Here is a 20,639-nt window from a genome sequence, read left to right on the forward strand (position 1 = left end):
TTCTTTTCCTCATGATGATGCCTCCAAACATTTGGACAACTAATTCTCTGAATCTGTTTTCTTACAATGTGTGTTCTACGTAGAGACAGTGGTTAAGGAACAATGACATACAGATGTGTTCTGGAAGAATAGGCTTTGCTGTTACCAACCCATAAATAGTATTTCTATCAAAAAGACACTTTTTTTCATTATGCTCAGGCAAAAGCAATTATTGATTTAATATGGTCTCATAGCAGAAACATTTTCTTCTCTTCTCTTGTGTTTAAAACATTTATAAAAATAAAAATAGTTTTTTTGTAAAACATTTAAACCTTAATTGAAAATAGTACAAAGACAACATATCAAGTTTTTAAACCCAACATTTACATTTTATGAAAAAAAAATTATGCACATTTTAAATCTGATCCCTGCAAAATATTTTTTTTAAAGTAGAAGCAGGGGCATGTTTACTGTTGTGTTCTATGAACTCTTCTTTTACAACACCCTGTAAACATTAGAGAACTGAAGAGACCAGGTTCTGGGGCTTTGGAAGTGAAATGTTGGGCCATTCTTGCCTTCCAGACTTGGCTCAACAGTTTGGGATCTCATTTGTCAGATACTTTTGTTTTGTTTGTTTCATGATGCACCAAATGTTTAACATGAGTGACAAGTCCAGACAGCAGTCATGCTAGTTTAGCACCTGGACTGTTCTACGACAGAGCCGTACTGCTGTAAAACATGCAGAATGTGCTTTGGCCTTTTTCTTGCTGAAATATGCAAGGGCTTCCCTTAAGAAGGCATTGTCTGGTAGCATATTGCACCAAAACCTGCATTATGGTGCTACCCATACTGAGGTAATGCATCCCCCTATCATCATGGGTGCTGGCTTTTGAACTGTGCACTGATAACAAGCTGCATGGTCCCCTCCTGTATAGAGCAGAAAATGCAGCTTCATTCAGGCCCAGAGGAGCTCCTGGCTTCTCAGGATCATGCTTGTACATGGTCTCCTCTTTGCATTGTACAGTTTAAACCTGCATTTTTGATGCAAACACAAATTGTGTTCACAAAAAATGGCTTTTAGGTTTGATTTTGGGCCTATGCAGTGATTTCCACTACAGAGTCATGTCTGTTTTTCATGCAGCGCAGCCTGCAGCGGCATTTCACAATTTTATCAAGGTTTTCTTGTCCCTGTCCCAGCATTTTTGAAATGTGTTGCTTGCATTAAGTTTAAAATGAGCATGTATATTTTGTTAAACAATAAAACATTTAATTTCCAATATTGGACATGTTGTCTTTAGAGTATCAATTAAACTTAGGGGTTAAATGGTTTGCAAACCATCAGAATCTGTTTTAATCAACATTCTACACAGCAGCTTTTTTGGAATTGAGGTTATAGATAAAAGTAGGATTAGACTAAGCAGAGTTCTTTAAGTTGTATTCATTTGTGCTTATTATAAAGCCAGATGTCTTCTAAGATTTTTACATTCAAGGTGTTTGGAACTGAGCAGTTAAAGCTTGGGTTCATTACACATTCTGCTGAGTGATGTAGTGGTGAATTACAGGCTGTAATACTGACCACTGTAAGTGATGATTATAATTGTCAAACTCAAAGGGGGAAGTGCAAAGTGAGTTCCTGCTGATTACATAGTTGACACCTCGTATCAAAACACAAAACACATGGTATGTAATGGTTTCCCCGTTGTTACTGTTGGGCCAAAATCCACTGACAACTCCCTGTGTTTACAGAGCAAGTCTCCTTACTGCTGGTCTGTTCCCTGTCTGGTCACCGCTCAGAGACCCAAAGACACCTGACACGATGCGAAGCGTCCACTGAGAGGTGACAGTTGGGTGTGTGTACTCAGCCGCAGACAAAACAACACTCTGGCAGACACAGCAAACTCTCAGCTCGTTTTCACTCACAATGAGAGCTCAAACATTCGAGGTCCGAAGGTCGCTTATGTCAGTGCAGCCTTTCGCAGACTGGCTTTGAAATCATGGCCATTGTCGGGGTAAATGGCTCAAGTGCTCCAGAGCCAAGGCGGTTTCAAAGCTAGACCAGTATTTTAAAGTGACGACAGCTACTTTATGACGTGGGTTTGATAGGAGAAACATTTCCCCTTAAAACCCTTCCATTCTGCTGGGACAACTGATGAGGAAAAACTACAAAATGGCACTGTTAATAAAAATCATATATTCTAAAAAACATCAAGACTAAATAATGAAAAGCTACAGAGACAGGCTGGTGTAAGACTTATTTTCAAGACATGGTGCTCCACTTCTGTTGTAGTATTTCAATCTCACAGTTCGTGGGAAAAAAACATTCTTTGGATAAGCCATAGGCGTTTCTAGCCCATTTTTGGGGGTGCTGAAGCATCCCTAAATTGAATCGCAGCACCCCTAAAATTTGAGAGATTTTTATATATTTTTTTAACTGTATGTCGTTTTTAAACAAGCTAGAAAAGTTTCAAATCCATACAGTACTGGGTTGAAATGTAATATTTTAAAAACAAAAATATATTTTAGTATTAGTATCATTAGTGTATTATTAGTATTTAAAATTTTTAATGTAATTTTTCATCTAGTTAAATGCAATCTTTTTGTATTATTGTCAGTCCAAAGAGGGAGAGATGAAAAAGGGGAAGGAGAGGAGAGAGTGAGAGATCAGGAAGAACCAGGTAAGAAAACAAACTCATCAAATTATATGATACAGACAAGAAGGAAAAAGGCAGAGATAAACATTAAAAAGTGTTAATGTGTTTTACATGTTATGCATTGCATTTCAAATGAAAGTCCAAAAAGATAACACCAATGTCAATTTTTGGTATTTTAGGTACTCACTATAGGGGGCTGTTTTTTTCCAGAAACATACATACTGTTTATGTAGGATTTGCTGTATCAAAATGAGTCGTCCTTCCCCAGAAATTAGGGTTACCATATGTTTCTTTTATGATTCCAATCCATTTCTCTTTTGCTGTGGGTCAGGATTTAAATAACCTTTATCAGATTTGATGGTTTAGTCACAGACTTTCCCAAAAAGTGTTAAACTTTTCTTTCACAAATGTGGGAATGAAATTGCATTAAAATGTACAAAACAATGAAATGTATCTTGCCCGGCCGGGCAGCTCTCTTAGTGCTCAGCACCCCCAAACATCCAATCCTAGAATCATCCCTGGGATAAACAATGCGCCTTTTTTCTTAATGAAGAATGCATGCATTTGAAATGCAGCAACAGGGCTGTAAAAGTAGACTGTACCAAATAAATGCCACGTTAAAATCCCTCATTTCATTGCAGAAGAGATTACTTTAAGGTCACAGACTATTTTTGGTGACCGTCACACCACGGTTATATGTGGTTGGAATTGTTTCCCTTCCTTCCCAGTGATATGTATACACTCAGGCCTTATGGACGTCACAGTGTTTTCTGAGCTGCTTGCAACAACAGAGGAACTGCACACTGAATTTTCATGAGTACAGCCTCGGTCTATATTACCAAAATGTGATTGATCCTCTGTGTACTCTGGCAACAGGTCGAGTTCAGTAGCGGTTGTAAACGGTTAAGTTTGAAATCTGTAAGTTATGGAGGGGCACACTTGTGTGCTTTGTGTTTTTCTTTGGGTCAAGGTGGAGCCCCTGTTAAATTGGTGGACTGTCTATCACCCTTAACCTCAACACAGTTAATTGATTTAAGAGTAGGGATAATACGACTCCCTTGATAGCAGAAGATAGAGGAAGAAGTTGTCATGAAATACAGCCGTGTGGAGTCCATCATTTATGATCCCATTTCAGGGAAAGGCCTCTGTCTACTGTTCTGGATCCTTCAGATCAGACTCCTAACATTGTTTTCTGTGCAATTCAACACTTTGTTAGGCTTGTATCCAAATCGTATGGGGGTTTAATGTTGTACTACTTAGCTCTCAGTGGAATAAATCCAAAATTATGTGCATAAATTTTAACTGAGTTCAGATTTTATTGCAAAGTCTGTCCTACTGAATGGAAGACGAGATTCATGAGGGGAATTTTCACTGAAAAGTAAAAAAACATTGGTCTTGTGCTGGCTGTTTCTGTCATTGTAATGTAAAGTGGTGACAGTTGTCCATGGAAATACAAAGTTGAGCCTCTGCCTGTGCAGTGTTGTGTTGTATGTGTCTGCCACCTATTGGACTTGTATGAAACACCACTCTGCAAAGTCATTTAAGAGCCCAGCACGTGAACACTTGGACACAGGTGAATTGTGTTTGATGAGTGTTCATCAGTGGAGATAAATGATGAGAATTTGTTAACAGGTTAGCACAGGAATGAGGTTTATCAAACTAGACATTGGCATCTTGAAAAATCATCTCATCACGCTGAAAAGATTACAGATAATCCAGTCTTTATCTGAAAATACAGCAATTATGAGTATCTCAGGGAGATGAGAGCGAAACCACAGTAAGCTGGTATTGCCCATCTAAAAGAAACATTTCTGTGTTTATGGTAATGAGAAACAGTGGTTTGTAAAATAGAGGAAAAAAATAAATACCCCCAAATTTATTAAAAGAACTCACTTATATCCTATAACATGTGTTGCGGTGGGAGCCGCTGTAGCACGCCAGGAAAAAGAGAGGGAGTGGGTGAGTCCAGGAGTCGGCCGAGCACGTGCCTCCTGAGGTCCTCTGGTCTCTGTCTGGATCAGTCTGCCTCACCAGCACCCTGGGCTAGACTCTCATCAGACCCATACCCCGTCTACTCTGAGCCAGACACCGCCATGACCACTTGTATTGAGAGGCCTGACCACCATTGTGCCACAATAGAGTACACAAACAAACAGCGCAGACACACACAGGTCTGCTCCCCTGCCATTACGTCGACTCATCAAGCCCACTGGGCTTAGTCATACAATCGGCTTCCAGTGCAAGCAGCTCCCTCTTGGCTTCGGATGGAGAATCTGGCAGAAGACATTTGCTCATTTGTCCCCACACATGTATGTGGTTTGGTAACGCTGCGAGGGACTGCTGCCCCAGCTTTTCTAACTGTCCAGATCCAGAGGCAGCCAGGCCTCTCCTGCGTAACGTCCTGCCACACTGTCTGGCTATACGGCTACGAGCTATGGTGCTCATATTTGGCTGTTAATGTACTTACAATGGGATTTACATGGGATTTGGTATGAAGGAAAAAATGCATGCATTGTTTCACATTGCTGCCGTTTTGTTCAGGAGTTTTTCTCTGACTAGAGTATGACTGAAACAGACTTTCTCACAGCCTCTCATTTCAGTTACTCACAGGTTACAATGCATTTGAGTAGAGTATGATGATGTACTACTCAATTTATTCAACTTGATGAGTGGACTTAATTCATCCAGAATTTAACTGCTCTTTCAGAAATCTATGCCGTAAAATCTAGAATAAAGGTTGCACTGTTAATGTCTATCAGACACTGTCTGTTTAGGGGGGTCCACAGAGCTAAAGGTTTTAATAGCCTTCCAAGACGAAGTCCACAACAGCATTTTATGTGCAGGGCAGTAGCAGAGGTTTGCAGTCCTGCTAACTATAAGGTATGCTACAATAACATTGATAGCCGTGAGGTTTCGACCACCTGCACACAACCAATTTGTCTAGATTCGCGTCACCCACCTCCACTGGTCACTTGTGGTCTTAATATGAGGAGTCTATTCAATCAAACCAGCACTCCACAAGATTCACTCATATTATGTGTGTAAATGTACAAAATGTCAGTTCAGTACATTTTCAGTATGGTATGGGAAACAAAGGCAACACATACCATTTATTTTCCTTTATGAGGAACCTGAAGAAGTTTTACACACTGTCCAAAGTGCAGCATCGACTCAGATTACTTTTTTTTTTAACATTTTAAATGAACCTTAAAGGAAAACGTTGCCTCCCAAGAACAGTTTCATCAAAATATATATATATATATATATATATATATATAATCCTCATGCAAAAAAATGTTTTTGCAGAGCAGTATTAGATTTATTTAGGTGTTCCTAATAAAACTTCATCTGAGAAGAACTTTGTAAGAATTAAGAACTATCATTTGAAAAAGTTTGTGGTTGGCATTTTGAGTGAAAGTGAGCTGGCCCTTTAGAAATTATTAACAATGAGTTTGGACTTGTCTTGTTCCTTTCAAGTGCCAATGAAAAAGGTGAAATAGATGTTTTAATATTCAACCTATGAACAGTATGTAAATGAAAATAGAATATGACCTATAAGAGGTGGTGCCACCAGCCCTGTCTGTCCAGGCCTCGCCCAGCGAAAATGGCAGCCTGAAATACACAATGAATGGGGGCGAACTTTCAAACATGTCAGGTCGCGTGGAGTAGATTATGGTGGCAGCTGCACTAGCGGTCATGATGGTTTGACAAAGCTTTAGCAAAACTATAGTGCCACCTTCTGGGTAAAATTTCTCCCTCTGAATTGTGTACTGGTTTACTGGTCACACTGGTATGTGAGACAGCCTAATTGTTGATGCCAACAAAGGTCTTAAAAGGTCTTCTTCTACACTGAATTTTACAATACGGTAGTTTCATATTGCCTTCATTTTGAATTTGTTTTACACTGTCTCTCATTTTCATACACAAAAAAATGGGGCTGTTTGTTCCCTGGATTACTTATAATAATTCTTTGTGGATTTAAAAATGGATTCTCACCCGTTCTCTAAACCACGCCATTTGTTAGTTCTTATCATAAAACTTTAAAATCAGCATTAAGTTAGTAAACTGCAGTAGAACCCTTGGAAAACACAACCATGTAAAGCTATGACTGAAACATGTGGTTATATGGCTCTTGAGTTAACATACTCACACACACACACACACACACAAAGACACACACACTCACACACAAAAGCATTTCTTCCCTCTTTTCATGTCGACCACAAGGCTGACCTGCTGGCCTCTATTTCCGCTGAAGAGGATATCCCCCTTCAGAAGAGCCTTAAAATCCATCACAGCAGACGACTTCAAATCCTGATGTATGCGCCTCCTCCTCCATTGTCTTTGAAGAATTGGGAGGCTTTGGCTTTGCCCGGGCACAGTGATGATTAGAGTCTCATAGTTAAGGCCTTTACTGACATGTGTTCAGCTCACTTTCTGTCTGATGTCCCCCTGTGTTTGATGGAGAGAGGAGTTTCTAGTTCACTGAGAAATGTAATTAGGAATGCGGTTTGCTGGTATCCTTGCCCATGCTCTTTAAACTACTGCTGCCACCTTGCCCCCCCCCTTTTTTAAGTTATTCTACCAAAGAGGATTTCCTTTCCTTCCAGAAAGACAAAAAGCCCATGCATGAAACCCACAGTCAACATGTTTTGCATGCACGCACAGAGTATCTTGAGTAGAAGCTTATGTGCATCCTAACTCAACCGAGGGCATTCTGAGGACAAGCTGTCGATTTACGTCTTCACTGTCCCACAGCAGATATCACTGGGCGCTGTGTAAACAGAATTTTCTAAATGTCACTGTGCAAACTGACGTTCCTCAGACCGCCAGGAATAAAGTAAACTGTCTGAGATAGTTCTATTTGCATGACTCTGTTTGTCCGCTAATATTGACATGGTCGAATTATCGTAATCAAGTTTCCTGTCACTGGGTTAAGACTGCGGCCAGGGTTCAAGATGAAAACCATGACAGATTTATCTTATGTATGGAAGACAGATTTTTGACATGTTCAAATCAAAAAGAAATTTAATCCAGGTGGGAAAAATTAGAATAAAAAATGGTTACTTGTTCCACTCAACGTCCAAAGTCATTCATGCTTTTATTTTTTCTCATCTAGGTTATATAATGCACTTTAACAGGTATCAGTCAGAGCTCCCTCTAAAGACTCCAACTGGTTCCAAGTGCCGCCCCTCAGATTATAACAGGCACAACAAAATACCAACACATCACTCCTTGCGAGCGTACATTGGCTGCCAGATTTTGAGATTTATCTATTACTTTTAAAATTTTAAATGGACAGGTACCAAACTATTTAAGAGATCTTTTAACCCCATATGTGCCTGGGCGGCCCCTCAGATCTGTGGATGCAGCTTTGCTGGATGTACCAAGATCCCGCCTTATAACAAAAGGTGACCAGGCTTTCTCAGTTAGAGCTCCAAGACTGTGGAACTCCTCAATACTACCGATTAGACAATCCACAACCTTAAGTGCTTTTAAATCTTCACTCAAAACCTTTTTATATAAGAAGGCATTTCTCATCCCCTACATAGAGGCTATTTTTCTGCATTCTGATGTCCTGTTTTGTTTTTTTACCTGTGTGCCCTGGTTTATCTGCTTTTTTATTTTCTGCATTTTTTGCAAAGCACCTTGTAACTTTGTTAAGAAAAGTGCTATATAAATAAAGTTTATTATCATTATTATTATTAATGGTTCAAAGTGAGAAAATAAGTTTATAAAAAATAGCGACACTGATAATTGGGATCATTTGAGGTAATAACTAACAGATTTAGTGCCGTACAACTGGTATATTTATTAGGCCTACTTGTTATATCCAAAATACTCATTATTTTAAGTATTTTAAAGGAAATTTTGAGGACACTATATAGTGCATACAAATTCAGAATGTAGGCACCAATGCTCTCAGATTTAAAATAGTGCACTAAACTAAATGAGGTAATAGAAAGGAACTTTTGCAACACATTTCTCCCATTTTACAAGCTGCTAAATGAAATTAGGGGGGCTATTATGTGGTTGCAAGTACAAATGATTTTTGACAAAGCAATGTCAAAATGTCAATATTCACTGCAGTAAACAAGGTTCAATTTTTCCTGATAAATCCATCAACAGAATCGAAATCCACCTCACCAGATGTCACAAGCACAGTTATTTTCCTGCATCACTATTGCACACAACATATGCATATAAAAAGTATACAACAAACACAAACAATCACTTGCATTTTTTAGTTTCAATGGAAACAGCATTCACAACTCCAGCTAGCAGTTCTGCAGACTGTAGCTAACATTGAGGCACCCAGCACGACATAAACACACAGCTTGAACTTACAGTAACAGTGCAGCTTGGTCCCTCTGACAACCCTCTTCATTCTTCTCATCTTTGTAAATCTCCATCTGCGGTGTCACAACGTCCTCCACCATGTTAGCATCCTCATGGTTAGACGCATGAGCAGTGCGTAAATCCTCCAAACCAACTCCTTCAGTAAGTGGTGAAAAAAGTAACGCTGCGCACAAACAGCTGATTAGCTTTCACATTATTGAACGCACAAACTTGAGTTTTCTCTAAATGCATTCATAAGTAGTAGTGGGATCTCCACTGACTTGTAGAGGCACGTTTGTTTACTCAATTTGAATAAGCCGATCAAAAAGCACCAGAAGTCACGGCCAACCTTGTACGCCTCAGACCTGACGCAGACGCCGCATTAGCTCTGTTGACGCGCTGCCACCATACGTCAGCGCGTCTGCCATATTGGAAGTGGTAGATCTGCCTTGTAAACTAATATAGCTTGAAGTGGACATTGTAGGTTTCCTGAATAAAAATTAATCAAATTAACATCAAATTGATTTTGGTGAATCAATGTTATGTCAAATTATTTATATCCATATAAATACTAATAATGACATTTACTGAGACAAAATGAACTATGTCTGCAGATAAAAATTAACAATGCAAGTGGCAGTGAGCCTGCTTCCTTTTCTCTTTTAGCAGTGAAATGAGATACCCTATGACAGATTATCAAGGCCGAGTAGTTTAGAGTAGTGATAAAAAGAAAAAAGTAAATGTGCAGTGGGCTACTATATAGAAAGGCCCAATATATTATGCACATCAGGAATTATCGTGTTTGTTTAAGCGTCCTGTTATGTTCGTTTCTCTGGAACAGCAATAATGTTCCTGGGTCAATTTGACCCGGGGCATATTCAATTATCCAAAATTGTCAGAACCCCAAAAAAACCCAATACACATTTTTTATGAAGTGATGTTGATAAATTAACACAACACCTCTTCCGCCACATGCTGCCCAGATTTTTATGATGCATTTAGCTAGTTTGGAAGGCATATATTGCCTAAAATAGACTTTAAAAAGGGCCAATTTGACCCGCAACATAACAGGAGGGTTAATATCGTATGAAGTGCTGGAGACATTTCAACTATTAAATCAAGTGAAAGAATAACTGTTTCCTCCTAACGGTATGGGACGAAAAGTACTGGAATAATACATACTAAACACAACAGACTCGTTCAAAATTCCTTTTTTTTCTACAGATGGCTTAGGTATGCCAAAAAAAAAAATCTAAAGTAAGCAGGACTTTCAGAAAGGAGAGTTACAGTACCTTTACCTGGTAACTTTCAGGTGTCCTAGAGTGGTTTTATACAAAGGTTTGACATAAATAGCCGTTCATATGAGAAGCTCTGCTTATGATGTATCAAAGTTGGTCAGAATTGGTATGGTCATTTATTATGATGTAGGATTAGGAACATATTAAGGATTTTAAAAAGTTATATTTTAAACTCAAACTTGTAAATTAATGAGAAAAAAACTCATACTTCAATGAGATTGAAGTCTTAGAAGTCTTAATCATACAGGCTGTGGTTTATCACAAAATACAGGGTGATATTAGAAGAGCAGCTGCCACCTGCACTGAAATGAGGAACATGGATCATCTTGTGAAGTTATACTCAACAGCTGAGGACAAACAGTGTTTACAGAATCATGCACAGGCTGAAATAGCCTTATCTATTTCATAACCGTCTTAGTTTCTTGCACAATCAATTCTAAATCCTGAAACTTATTATGATGTGGTGCTGGTGTGCTTAAAGACAGAGTATTCAGTTATTTTTCAAACCTATACTCAAGTATAACTTAAAAAGTTGCTCCACATTCCTCATTTTATGTTCAGGCATCTGGCCACTCTTCTGACCCTTCCCTTCAAAATAACAAACAGGCTAACCATAGCCTCAATTCATATGGTTTCATTTCATAAGTTTACAACCTTAACCTCATATATTTGTGATTTAAGTCTTGTAAACGTACAATTTTATCCCTGTAAATTTACGACTTCAATCTCAAAATCAAATTTTTGTGTCTTTTAAGGTTGCCCTAATGCTCCATTGTAATTCAACAACGGTCAGGAGGCATGTTTCTACTTAGTAGATGTAGATATGTAAAAAAAACAAACATGAAGAGAGCTAAAACTTTTTTTTTTTACACCCCAAAGCAGAATGAATGAGGCATCTTTCCAGAAAGCCACTTGCAGCATGGTGTAGACATCAACTTACAACCATAGACTGTAAAAAATATGGACGTAGGATCCGTGACGTCACCCATCTGTTTCTGAAGAGCTGTTTTGAGACCAATCGGCTGCGGCAGCCATATTGCTTCTGTCGAGCCAGTGTGACGTAAAGAGGCGGGCTTTGAGCCTCCTAGCCAACAGCTGCAGTGTTCCTGCAGGCAGCTGTGCCTTTCATTGGAAGACTAGTAATCACAATATCTTCTAAATTACCGAATTAGAAAAAAATTCACCCCTCTCACAGTGAGAGGACATCGAGAAATTAGCTATTCAGACTACACTCATCTTTTGTACCAGGCTGTAAACATGTTTATTTCTGCTGCAAAGATCGTCTTTTCCCCATTCATGTGTATGTGACTTCCGGTACTTCCGGAGCCAGCCTCAAGCGGATCCTCGATGAACTGCAGCTTTTAACACTTCCGCATTGGACTCATATTTTTAGACCGGAGGTTGCCGCTTGCTTACAACCCAGCAAGTCAATGGAGCATCTACATGTATGTGTTTGTTAATCACCTCTCACATTCCTGGGACATCATGATGTCAAGGAAATGCATACAATTTTAATCCATAAACAGTGAATTGTTAAATCATGATAAGTCGCCAATATTTATCTATTTACTCCCTCCATGAGCCAATAACTGTAAATTCAGTGAAATAATAAGCCATCAGTCTTAAAATAGAAATACAAAATACAAGTACGGTAAATAAAATAGTGTTTATTCCATAGAAAAAATACTTAATCTAATGCATACAGTGAGAAAGGAAAAGTGAATGCTACACAATAAAGGCTTAATATGTTAAAAAAAAAAAAAAGAATATTGTAGAATTGAATCATCATATCCTTTCTAAATGCATGCACTTTCAGTTTAAATACGTTCTGGAAACTTCAATTTTTTTTTAATCAAATAAAGCTTCCCATATTTGGCTCCATCATGCCGGATACAACACACGAGTGCAGTTCTGGCTGAGCTTGTCAAAACATCAGAACCACTCATCAAAAGCAGCTGAAAGCCTTTCATCTCAGAAACTGTCAGAAGTAATCAAACATAACATTGAAACCTGGACACTGAGCTATGCATTGATATTACAAAATTAATCTGCACAGTGTTGACAGCGTGTCAACTTAATACACATGGTGCAATTGAGTATCCATCTCTCAGAACCAAAACTCAGAGACGAAGACGTGGACGTTGATGATGTTCTGGCCGGAGTCACCCTGGTTTGTCAGGTTGCGCATCGACAGTTTGAGCACTGTAGTTACTGGACCAATCAGAGGCTTGACCTGGCGAACAACACCTGAAGGAGACAACAAAGGAAACAGTATTAAAAGGCAATAGGGACCATTGATTCAAGAAAAAAAACAGTGTGAAACTGTGATCCTGGACAGCAAAACCATGGCAGGGACAACCTGATCATGTACTTATCAAATCAATCCTTTGGTTAGGGTAATAAGGAAGATCATTTATAATGAATGGGTGTTTATGCAGGTTCGAATTCCTCTAGGGTGAGACAAGACCCTCCGCTTCACGTAGGGATCCTGCTCACCCTGTCAGGACTTTGTTGATTTTGATTCTATTGTGAAAGTTTTTATTGGGATTTTGTGTGAGAACACCCATGTACATGTTTTCCCACTTACCAATAATGGTACCGAGCAATGGAGCGAGTTTGGTTTTATGTACTGATGGTTTTGAGTTAGAAAATTCTACTGCCACCCCAAGACAGCTGAGCCCAAAGGGATTGTGTTTGTGGTGCTTTTGCTCATTGATAAATCACATTTTCAGAGGAGAAGTGTTTCTCAAAAACAACACTCTGATCTCAGGCTGTCAACACCACACATGTCTTACATGCAATCTTCAATTGTTTGTCTCACGCACATGTGACAGTTTTATAAATAATGTATATATAATTCAGTTTTATTCATAAGCTGTCTTAATTGGTTGCGTAAGAGCTTTGCGCCTTTCAGACCCAAAGCGTATTTGTACGTTTCAGCTCTTCTTTTCTTTTGACTTGTTTGTTGTTGTTTTTATGAAATGAGCCTATAGCAGTACTGTGTGAAGATGCTGCCATGTTGAGCCTTTTGTTAGCTGTTATTAATAAGATTTTATTATAGAGGAATATTTTTTCATTGGTTTTATTGGAGCTATTTCTCTGGGAGAAAATAGTCCAGTCATAGAAAAAAGGGTGAAAGGTTTCCCTGTGTGATCAAATTATCCACAACATCTAAAAAAAAAAATATGGACAGAAACAAGATAGTTTCCCTAACCAGTCGTCCACTTTGCTGACATCACTCACCACCAAAATACCTGTATTCAGGTGTAACTTGGGATTAGCTGGTACACTCAAAATGATTGTGTTGCTGGCAACTAAACAAAGCCCAGTGGTGTCAGAACACATGACAATCTGAATTTCATTTTCCCACAGTCTCCATGAACCTCCATCATGCTAAAACAGATGGGAGAATAAACATACAGCAACAGAGCCTTACTGAGTGCCCACAGAATTCATTGGATGCTCTTTTTCAGTGAACATGAGACTACAAGGAGAAAAAAAAAATTGTGTTTATTCAGCCTGTCAGCGGGCCTTTTCTCTGCAGAGAGATGGTGACATTTCAGCTCTGGCCTGTTTGAACAGCCATCGCCAGTGTGCAGCCAGGCAGCAAAATCCCTTCTCTGTCCACCAGTGACACCTTCAGCTGTCTCATTTCTGTTTCTCATGAAGTCCTTTTGGTTTCTCAGGGTTATTAATGAGTCAGTAATGTGCTGAAGTCTTTTTATGATGACTCAACGTTGATTAAAATGACTACAAATCACTGCCTGAATCATGACACCCTCTCTGTGGTACTTGTAACAAAGCATTAAAACCCATTTGGTTGTTGTTCACCACAGGACAAATGATGATCTTTTATGCGCCATCCGCTGCGCCCTCTGGGACCCTGGCATTGTGTGATTGAAGATCCCCTCCACCCACTCATTCTCCTCCTTCTCTTCCTCCCCTCTCTTCCCTTCCTGAGGGGGGGCCTGGTGTTTGTGGCACCATCACTACGGCCCACAAGGGTAAATGAGTCCCATGTGTTTGATGGAGGGGAGCAGTCACAGTCACGCGATTCAGCCATGGAGGCATTCCTCCAGGAATCCATCTTTAACTCAGGGAGCGGCCAGCAATGGGAGCTCAAACTTCCATCTCTCTCTCTCTCTTTCTTTTTCTGTCACTTTCTTTCGCTCTCTCCGTCCCTCTCAGAGTCAGATCTGTGGGAGCTCTAGGTTTCCAGCAGATTCTGGTGATAAGCACATGGCGGAGTGTGGATTGGGGCCCCGGTCCTACCAGGGTTGCCCCCTTGTTTTGGTGTTTGGTTCTCTGTTGCATGGTGACACTACATGGAGGAGAGCGGGGCTGAGATTTGACTGTTTCCGAAGCGTCAGCACCTTCAGACGGGGCTGACCTTTGCTTCAACCGAACAACAGCAATATGAGAGAACCATCAACATGGAAAAAGAGATTACATTTTGAGTCTGAAAATGATTCTCAGACATACACCAACTGAGAGCGCACAACACTGACTAAGATGATCGATGCAAACTCAGAGTGAGTTCAGAAGGTTCATGATTCTTCGTGTACTTAAACCAAAGAAAACCCATTAAAAGCTTCAGCGCTGGGTTGAGTAAGCACACAGTGAGGATGAGTAAGATATTATGAACACAATATGGACCACCTCAAAGACAGATGGGCTTCTGTCCATATTAAGCCTTTTTTTAATTGGAGGAAGTGTGGTCTGTGTGTAATGAAGACCAAACACCATAATAAGGGTAAACCAGGGGCAAGTTTTTCCACTCAAGACTCAAACCATTTTTTTTTTCTGATGAAAAGAAGCCAAAGAATTCCACCGCATAACTAAATGATGAAAACTTACACAATTTGTGTCTCATATATATTCAGTACGTCTAAATAGTGCAATATGTGGAATGTGTTTGAGGCCAATTAGTGTTTTGTAAAATGTTTTGTGGTCAAATTAGCACATGTGGAGAGAAACACTGTGATTTAGGAACAGAAATTCTGTGAAGTGCCCAACTGCCCCTCAAATCACTCACACTTTGTCCAAGCAGACCCTTTGTTTGGGACATGAGGTTTTGTTTAGTTGTTTTGGTGTTTATTAAGACGCTTGGTGACATAGTGATGACTTGAAATGGAACACAGAGTTAAGCCTTCCCAGTGAGCATGAACTGGGATTTTAATATTGAAAACAGGGTGAAATCAGGTCTGAATATCCAACACCTAAATTCAACCAGTTTTCAACAAGCTAAAATACTGTTAAGACTTCAAGGTGCCGAAAGAACAATCTTATTTCATATCCTTTATACTAGATTTTTGAAGTGAAAGGAGGATGGAAATGATTATTGTGATGGTATACCAATTTAATTTCCCTACAGTACTTGAAATCCTGTCTATGCACAGACATGATTTCAACATGTCTTATTGTCCATACAAAAAGAATCACTTCAATGCATTTCAGACTGTGTGACGATAACAAGAAGTTCAGAAACATGAAAAAAGGGAGCCGCTTTAAACTTTCAACACAGAGGAAGAAAAAAGGTAACTGCCCATTAATTGGTACTTAGGTTGTGTAAGACCCCTGGATGCTGACATTGTTGATTTATACCTTAGAGGAATGTGAATGACAGTGGTGAGCTATGAACTTGTATGCTGATGATCATGAGATTGATCTGAGAGGTACTTACAATTTTTCATTGGTGACTGGGATGCACCATAATCAAGTCATCGTTTTGTTGGAAATAACAACCACTCGTTGCTTAATGACTAACTCAGGGGTCTGTCTTCTTCACTAGGGGTTGACAGATATTTCGTTTTTTCAAGGCAGATGACAATCCACTGATTAGTAATACATGAGACCGTTAACTGGTATGTGGAACTGATACACATAAGCAGTAAAATGGATCATTCATAAAACTAGGCCACTTGGGGTGCCGTTGGCCTAGCGGTCTCGGCGCACGCCCCTTATACAGAGGCTATAGTCCCCGTCGCAGCGGTGGCAGGTTTGACTCCCAGCCTCTACCATTTGCTGCATGTCTTCCCCCACTCTCTACTCCCCACATTTCCTGTCTCTCTCCAGCTTTCCTATCCAATAAAGGCAAAAATGCCCCAAAACATAACTTGACATAACAAAAACTAGGCCACTTCATTACTAATTGCTACAGATGAATATGTGCAACAACAAGAAAGGTGAGATTTCATCTCTGTAAACTGTACACCTTTTACAGTTCATGTACGTATTAACCATAGACTGTATAAAATATGGACGTAGTATCTGTGACGTCACCCATCTGTTCCTGAGAGCTGTTTTGAAGCAAATCGACGGCAGCAGCCATATTGGTAATGCGGAACTCAACTAGGCAGAGTGTGATGTAGTGTGAGTCTCTTAGCCAATGGCTGTGTGTTCCCGACCGGGAGTCACGTCAGTCATGTCCTTATTTGGGCAAAACTCATAATCTTAATATCTTCTGAACCGTCACGTTAGAAAAAAATTCACCCCCCGTACAGTGTGTGCCATTAGAGAGATTAGCGTTGTAGGGCCAAGCCGTTTTTTGAACCAGGCTGTAAACATGTTTATTAATGCTGCAAAGATCGTCTTTTTCCCATTCATATCTATGTGGTTTCCAGTGTTTCTGCAGCCAGCCTCAAGCGGATTTTCGATGTATTGCAGTTTACAGCACTTCCGCATTGGCTTCATCATTTGAGACCGGAGTTTGCCACTTGGTATTAACCAGGAGTACCTGTCCTCAGATTTTTTACTGAAGTAAATATAGAAGTTGTTGGCGAGACATTAGATGAGACGGAGAGGTGAGTGAAAACAATCATAGAGGGAGAGACACACCTGCAGCAAGGTCAATGTAGCCCACATTTTAATTAATGAGTTTTATCAGCAATCTATAAAATTAAATGCTGATACAGATGATCAGACAAATGCCGAACATCAACTTCCATTAATCAGCCAGGCCATTAATCGGTCGACCCTTAGTCTTCACCGGTGAGCTGCATCATTTTTCTTTGATTCTTGGACAGATAAAGAAACACCTTCATGTTCAAACATGTTTCACTTCAGCCTTTGTGTAACTTATTTTCACTGCTCAATTCTGCACTAAGGAGCTTGATACCCAAGTCGGTGCGTGTGTTCATGATGACTCTATGTTTCCGTAAGCTCTCCATCAAAAGCACAGTGGTATCCTCAATGAGGGGAAAGCATCAGCTAACAGCTGGGCCTCTGCATACTCACAGTGAACTTGAGGTGAAACCACAACCACAAACTCATCCTTAACTTTTCATCCGCGCTGTGAGGCAAAACGCCAACAGCCACAGAACAGGTCGACTATGATTGGCGACCATACCACCTGAGATTCATTTAAATAAACAAGGGGAAATTTCCAAAACCCTAGAGCTGACAATGTGCTCTGTGACTGGGTTGCAAGGTCATGCCATTTAGGGGCCTGAAGTATACTCACAGGAGATCCAGTTGTCAAGCTTGAAAGGTTTGTGGTGTCTTTCCATCTCACTGAGGTATCTGCAAATGTGACTGCCCTGGCCTGAGCCGAAACCATCACACAAACAGCTGTACTATCTGTCCGCTCTCCAAAAACATTCCGCAGCACCATAAAGTAGCCCCTTAAGTAGAAAATAGCCTTAAATAAATGCATCCTAGTAGCAGAGACACTGCCACAAAACAAAGTGAGGCCAGTGCCAGGAGGCATTTGTCATCCTTCATGGCTACGGGGGCTGCAATATTGAAGGGTTACATGTAAACAGTAGAATTTCTGGGTTTTCTGGTTTCTACAACTCAGCGAGGAAGTGTATGACAGAATCCAAAATGAACGGGTTTAACACCAGAGACAAATGAAAAATATGCATCGGCCTCACCACAGTATTGTATAATGACACACTGGCTGTTGGGCTATGCATGCTCACTGCAGTGAAACCACTGGAGAGTGTCCAGGTGGTGTACAAAGTTACAGTTTTGCAAAGAGGGTACTGGAGGGCATTCGGCAGCATCATTATGGCTAAAAATGTGTTGTGTTTTGTTTCTAACTATAACAGCAATGTCCTGCTGAACACTGATGGCATAAACATGAACATGTCAAAGAGTTGTTTCTTCTTCAAGGGTTCTTTTTACTGCCTCAAACTTTTTCTGCAAAAAGTCCATAAAAAGCTTAGAGACATGCCAGAAGAAATGCTTACTAGCTCCCTTGTTACCCTATTAGCTAAGCAACCAATTTCAGTTTTGATAACCCATCATAAGGCAAAAATATAATACTTTCAAAGACTGTGTGTACCGGCCTCTAGGGGGTGAGATCTTGTATTTACGACTGGTCACAAATCGTTGGAACAAGGATGTCCAGTCAGGTCAGTCTGTCCAAACAAGCCTCTGTCCACTCCAAACAGAGGTCAGGAAACATGCCCACGCCTGCTCTGAAAGACTAACACATGATATTCCATGGTCAATTGACATTCAGTCATAGTGAGAGATCTCTCCAGTGGCCCGTGGGTCATTGTAGGACACCGTCACAATCTGGGTAGTGACATCATTGAGCGCAGCCGTAGGGAACCGGTTGGTTCTTTTCTAGGATTTTCAGTTTTAGCCCGTTGTGGGCCTGTGTGCAGCTGAGATGACATAACATGCACTATTATCTTCACCACAACCTTTGCGCTGTATTACAAGTGACCTTTCAAAGCAAAAGCCCATAACCAAAGAGCAGAAAATACACTTCAAAATGTTGACTAAAAGAGAGGATTTGACATGAAAATCTGCTGTGTTTGCAGTTTAAATCTGGGTTTAAATTTGTATCCTCCCTCTACATTATGGAAGGAGGCATAAAGTGCCTGGATGGGATGTTTAAGAGCTTTGCTATCTCTTTGGCATGATACTACATGAACATAGATAGAAAAAACCTCATTAATTTTGAGCTATTACTTAAACAAAGTTACATTTTCTTAAAATCACAGCGCCAGACAGCAAAGAATAAATGGGCCAGTAAACCAAGAGAGATAACTTGTGAGTTATTGAGACAGTTTTATTGCAAGGATTAAACTTTATGTGTACATACCAGCGTGTTTTTCACTGTGGTATGTCTCTGGGAGCGTGAAATATCTGAATCACTATCTCTTCATCAGTACATTGATGGCGGACCACCCCAGGGGAGTTTTTTGTGCGAGTCTGTGGGGATGTTTGGAGGAGAAGACCCTGTTTTGATTAGCTGCACTGTTCAGACAAGGATTCCTCGTGGGTTTGGCGCTCTCTGGTGGGCCGGCCGCTGCCAATGTCATGATTCATCCAAAACTCGAGGTGCGAGTTGTCTGCTTATCTCCGCCGCTGTCTTCAGCTCCTCAGCAGCACAGCCACAAGCCAGAGCCACAAGCTGCACCGGCTCTGAAGAAGTCATGTCTCACACAGTCGGCTCACATTCCTCCAGCATCTGTGGCCATGGCTACCTGCGCAGAGACAAACTGTCCGCTTCCTTCTCCATTCATCTTTCTGTCTGCCTCACTGGCTGCCGGCCGTGTGCCCATGGTCATCCAGAAAGAATGTATTCTCTGCACAGGATTTCAACCACAAAGGCATATTTCCACCTGCATTTCAAAAATGGTAGAAATTTAGCTGCAGTGTCCTGGATTTATTGAATCTCAAAAGGGTTTGGGTTGATTCTTTCAGAAGAGATATTGTATTATTTGTTGCTATTCAATGAGAAAAACATCAATTCTACATAATAAAGCCCTTTTCTGTCACTAAAACTGAACAGGGATAAATTCTGATACGATGGAAACCTTACAATAATTCAGATTGTATTGTAGATCTGAATTTGGCACATTTGATGCTGGTCAGCCAATCTCAAGGACAACCTGTATGTTACCAATCAGTGTAGTAGTACTGGGGTCCATGACTCAAATTTGAGAATGGGTGACTCAACTTTAACTCATGCAGTGAAGACTTAGACTTGACTCAGACTCGAGCAGAGGTGCTATAAATCGTTAGTTTTGCAGCGTATTTTACAACAAATCCAAACAAGATCAGTGAAACAGTCATAAACAAGACAGAGACAAGTTCAGACTTTTAACAGTCATCTGTTCAGGATGCACCCTGATGCTAAAGCTAGTCCATGTGGATAGTTGAAGACGTTGCTGTTCACAGGCTAATGGTAGCCTCACAAGAGACTACTGTGCCTAAACAATGAGACTACTCTCCATGAGCGTCTCCTTGCTAGGAGAGGTGCTGTGCACATTTTCACATGATGCCCAGCACTGTGATTTAACTGATATTTCAGATCTCTGGACTCACGTGTTAATGCTTGTTGTTGTCTATAACAATTACAATTAAATAAAACTAACAAATAAATAAAAAAGAATCTAATGTTAATCAATTG

At 40.2% G+C, this 20,639-nt stretch overlaps 1 protein-coding gene across 1 annotated transcript in view; it reads right to left on the bottom strand.

Annotated features, from left to right (window-relative positions):
• Positions 1–11,914: 11,914 nt before the first annotated feature.
• The window catches only part of fbln1 (fibulin 1), a 41,719-nt gene continuing 32,994 nt past the window's right edge, over positions 11,915–20,639 (bottom strand). Inside the window, exon 17 of the mRNA XM_034686592.1 lies at positions 11,915–12,514. Within this exon, the coding sequence (XP_034542483.1) occupies positions 12,375–12,514 (140 nt within the window). The 3' untranslated portion in view covers positions 11,915–12,374. The remainder of the gene's footprint in view (positions 12,515–20,639) is intronic.

The sequence above is a fragment of the Notolabrus celidotus genome, chromosome 6 (genome assembly GCF_009762535.1).
Source record: "Notolabrus celidotus isolate fNotCel1 chromosome 6, fNotCel1.pri, whole genome shotgun sequence".
Taxonomy (NCBI): Eukaryota; Metazoa; Chordata; class Actinopteri; order Labriformes; family Labridae; genus Notolabrus; species Notolabrus celidotus.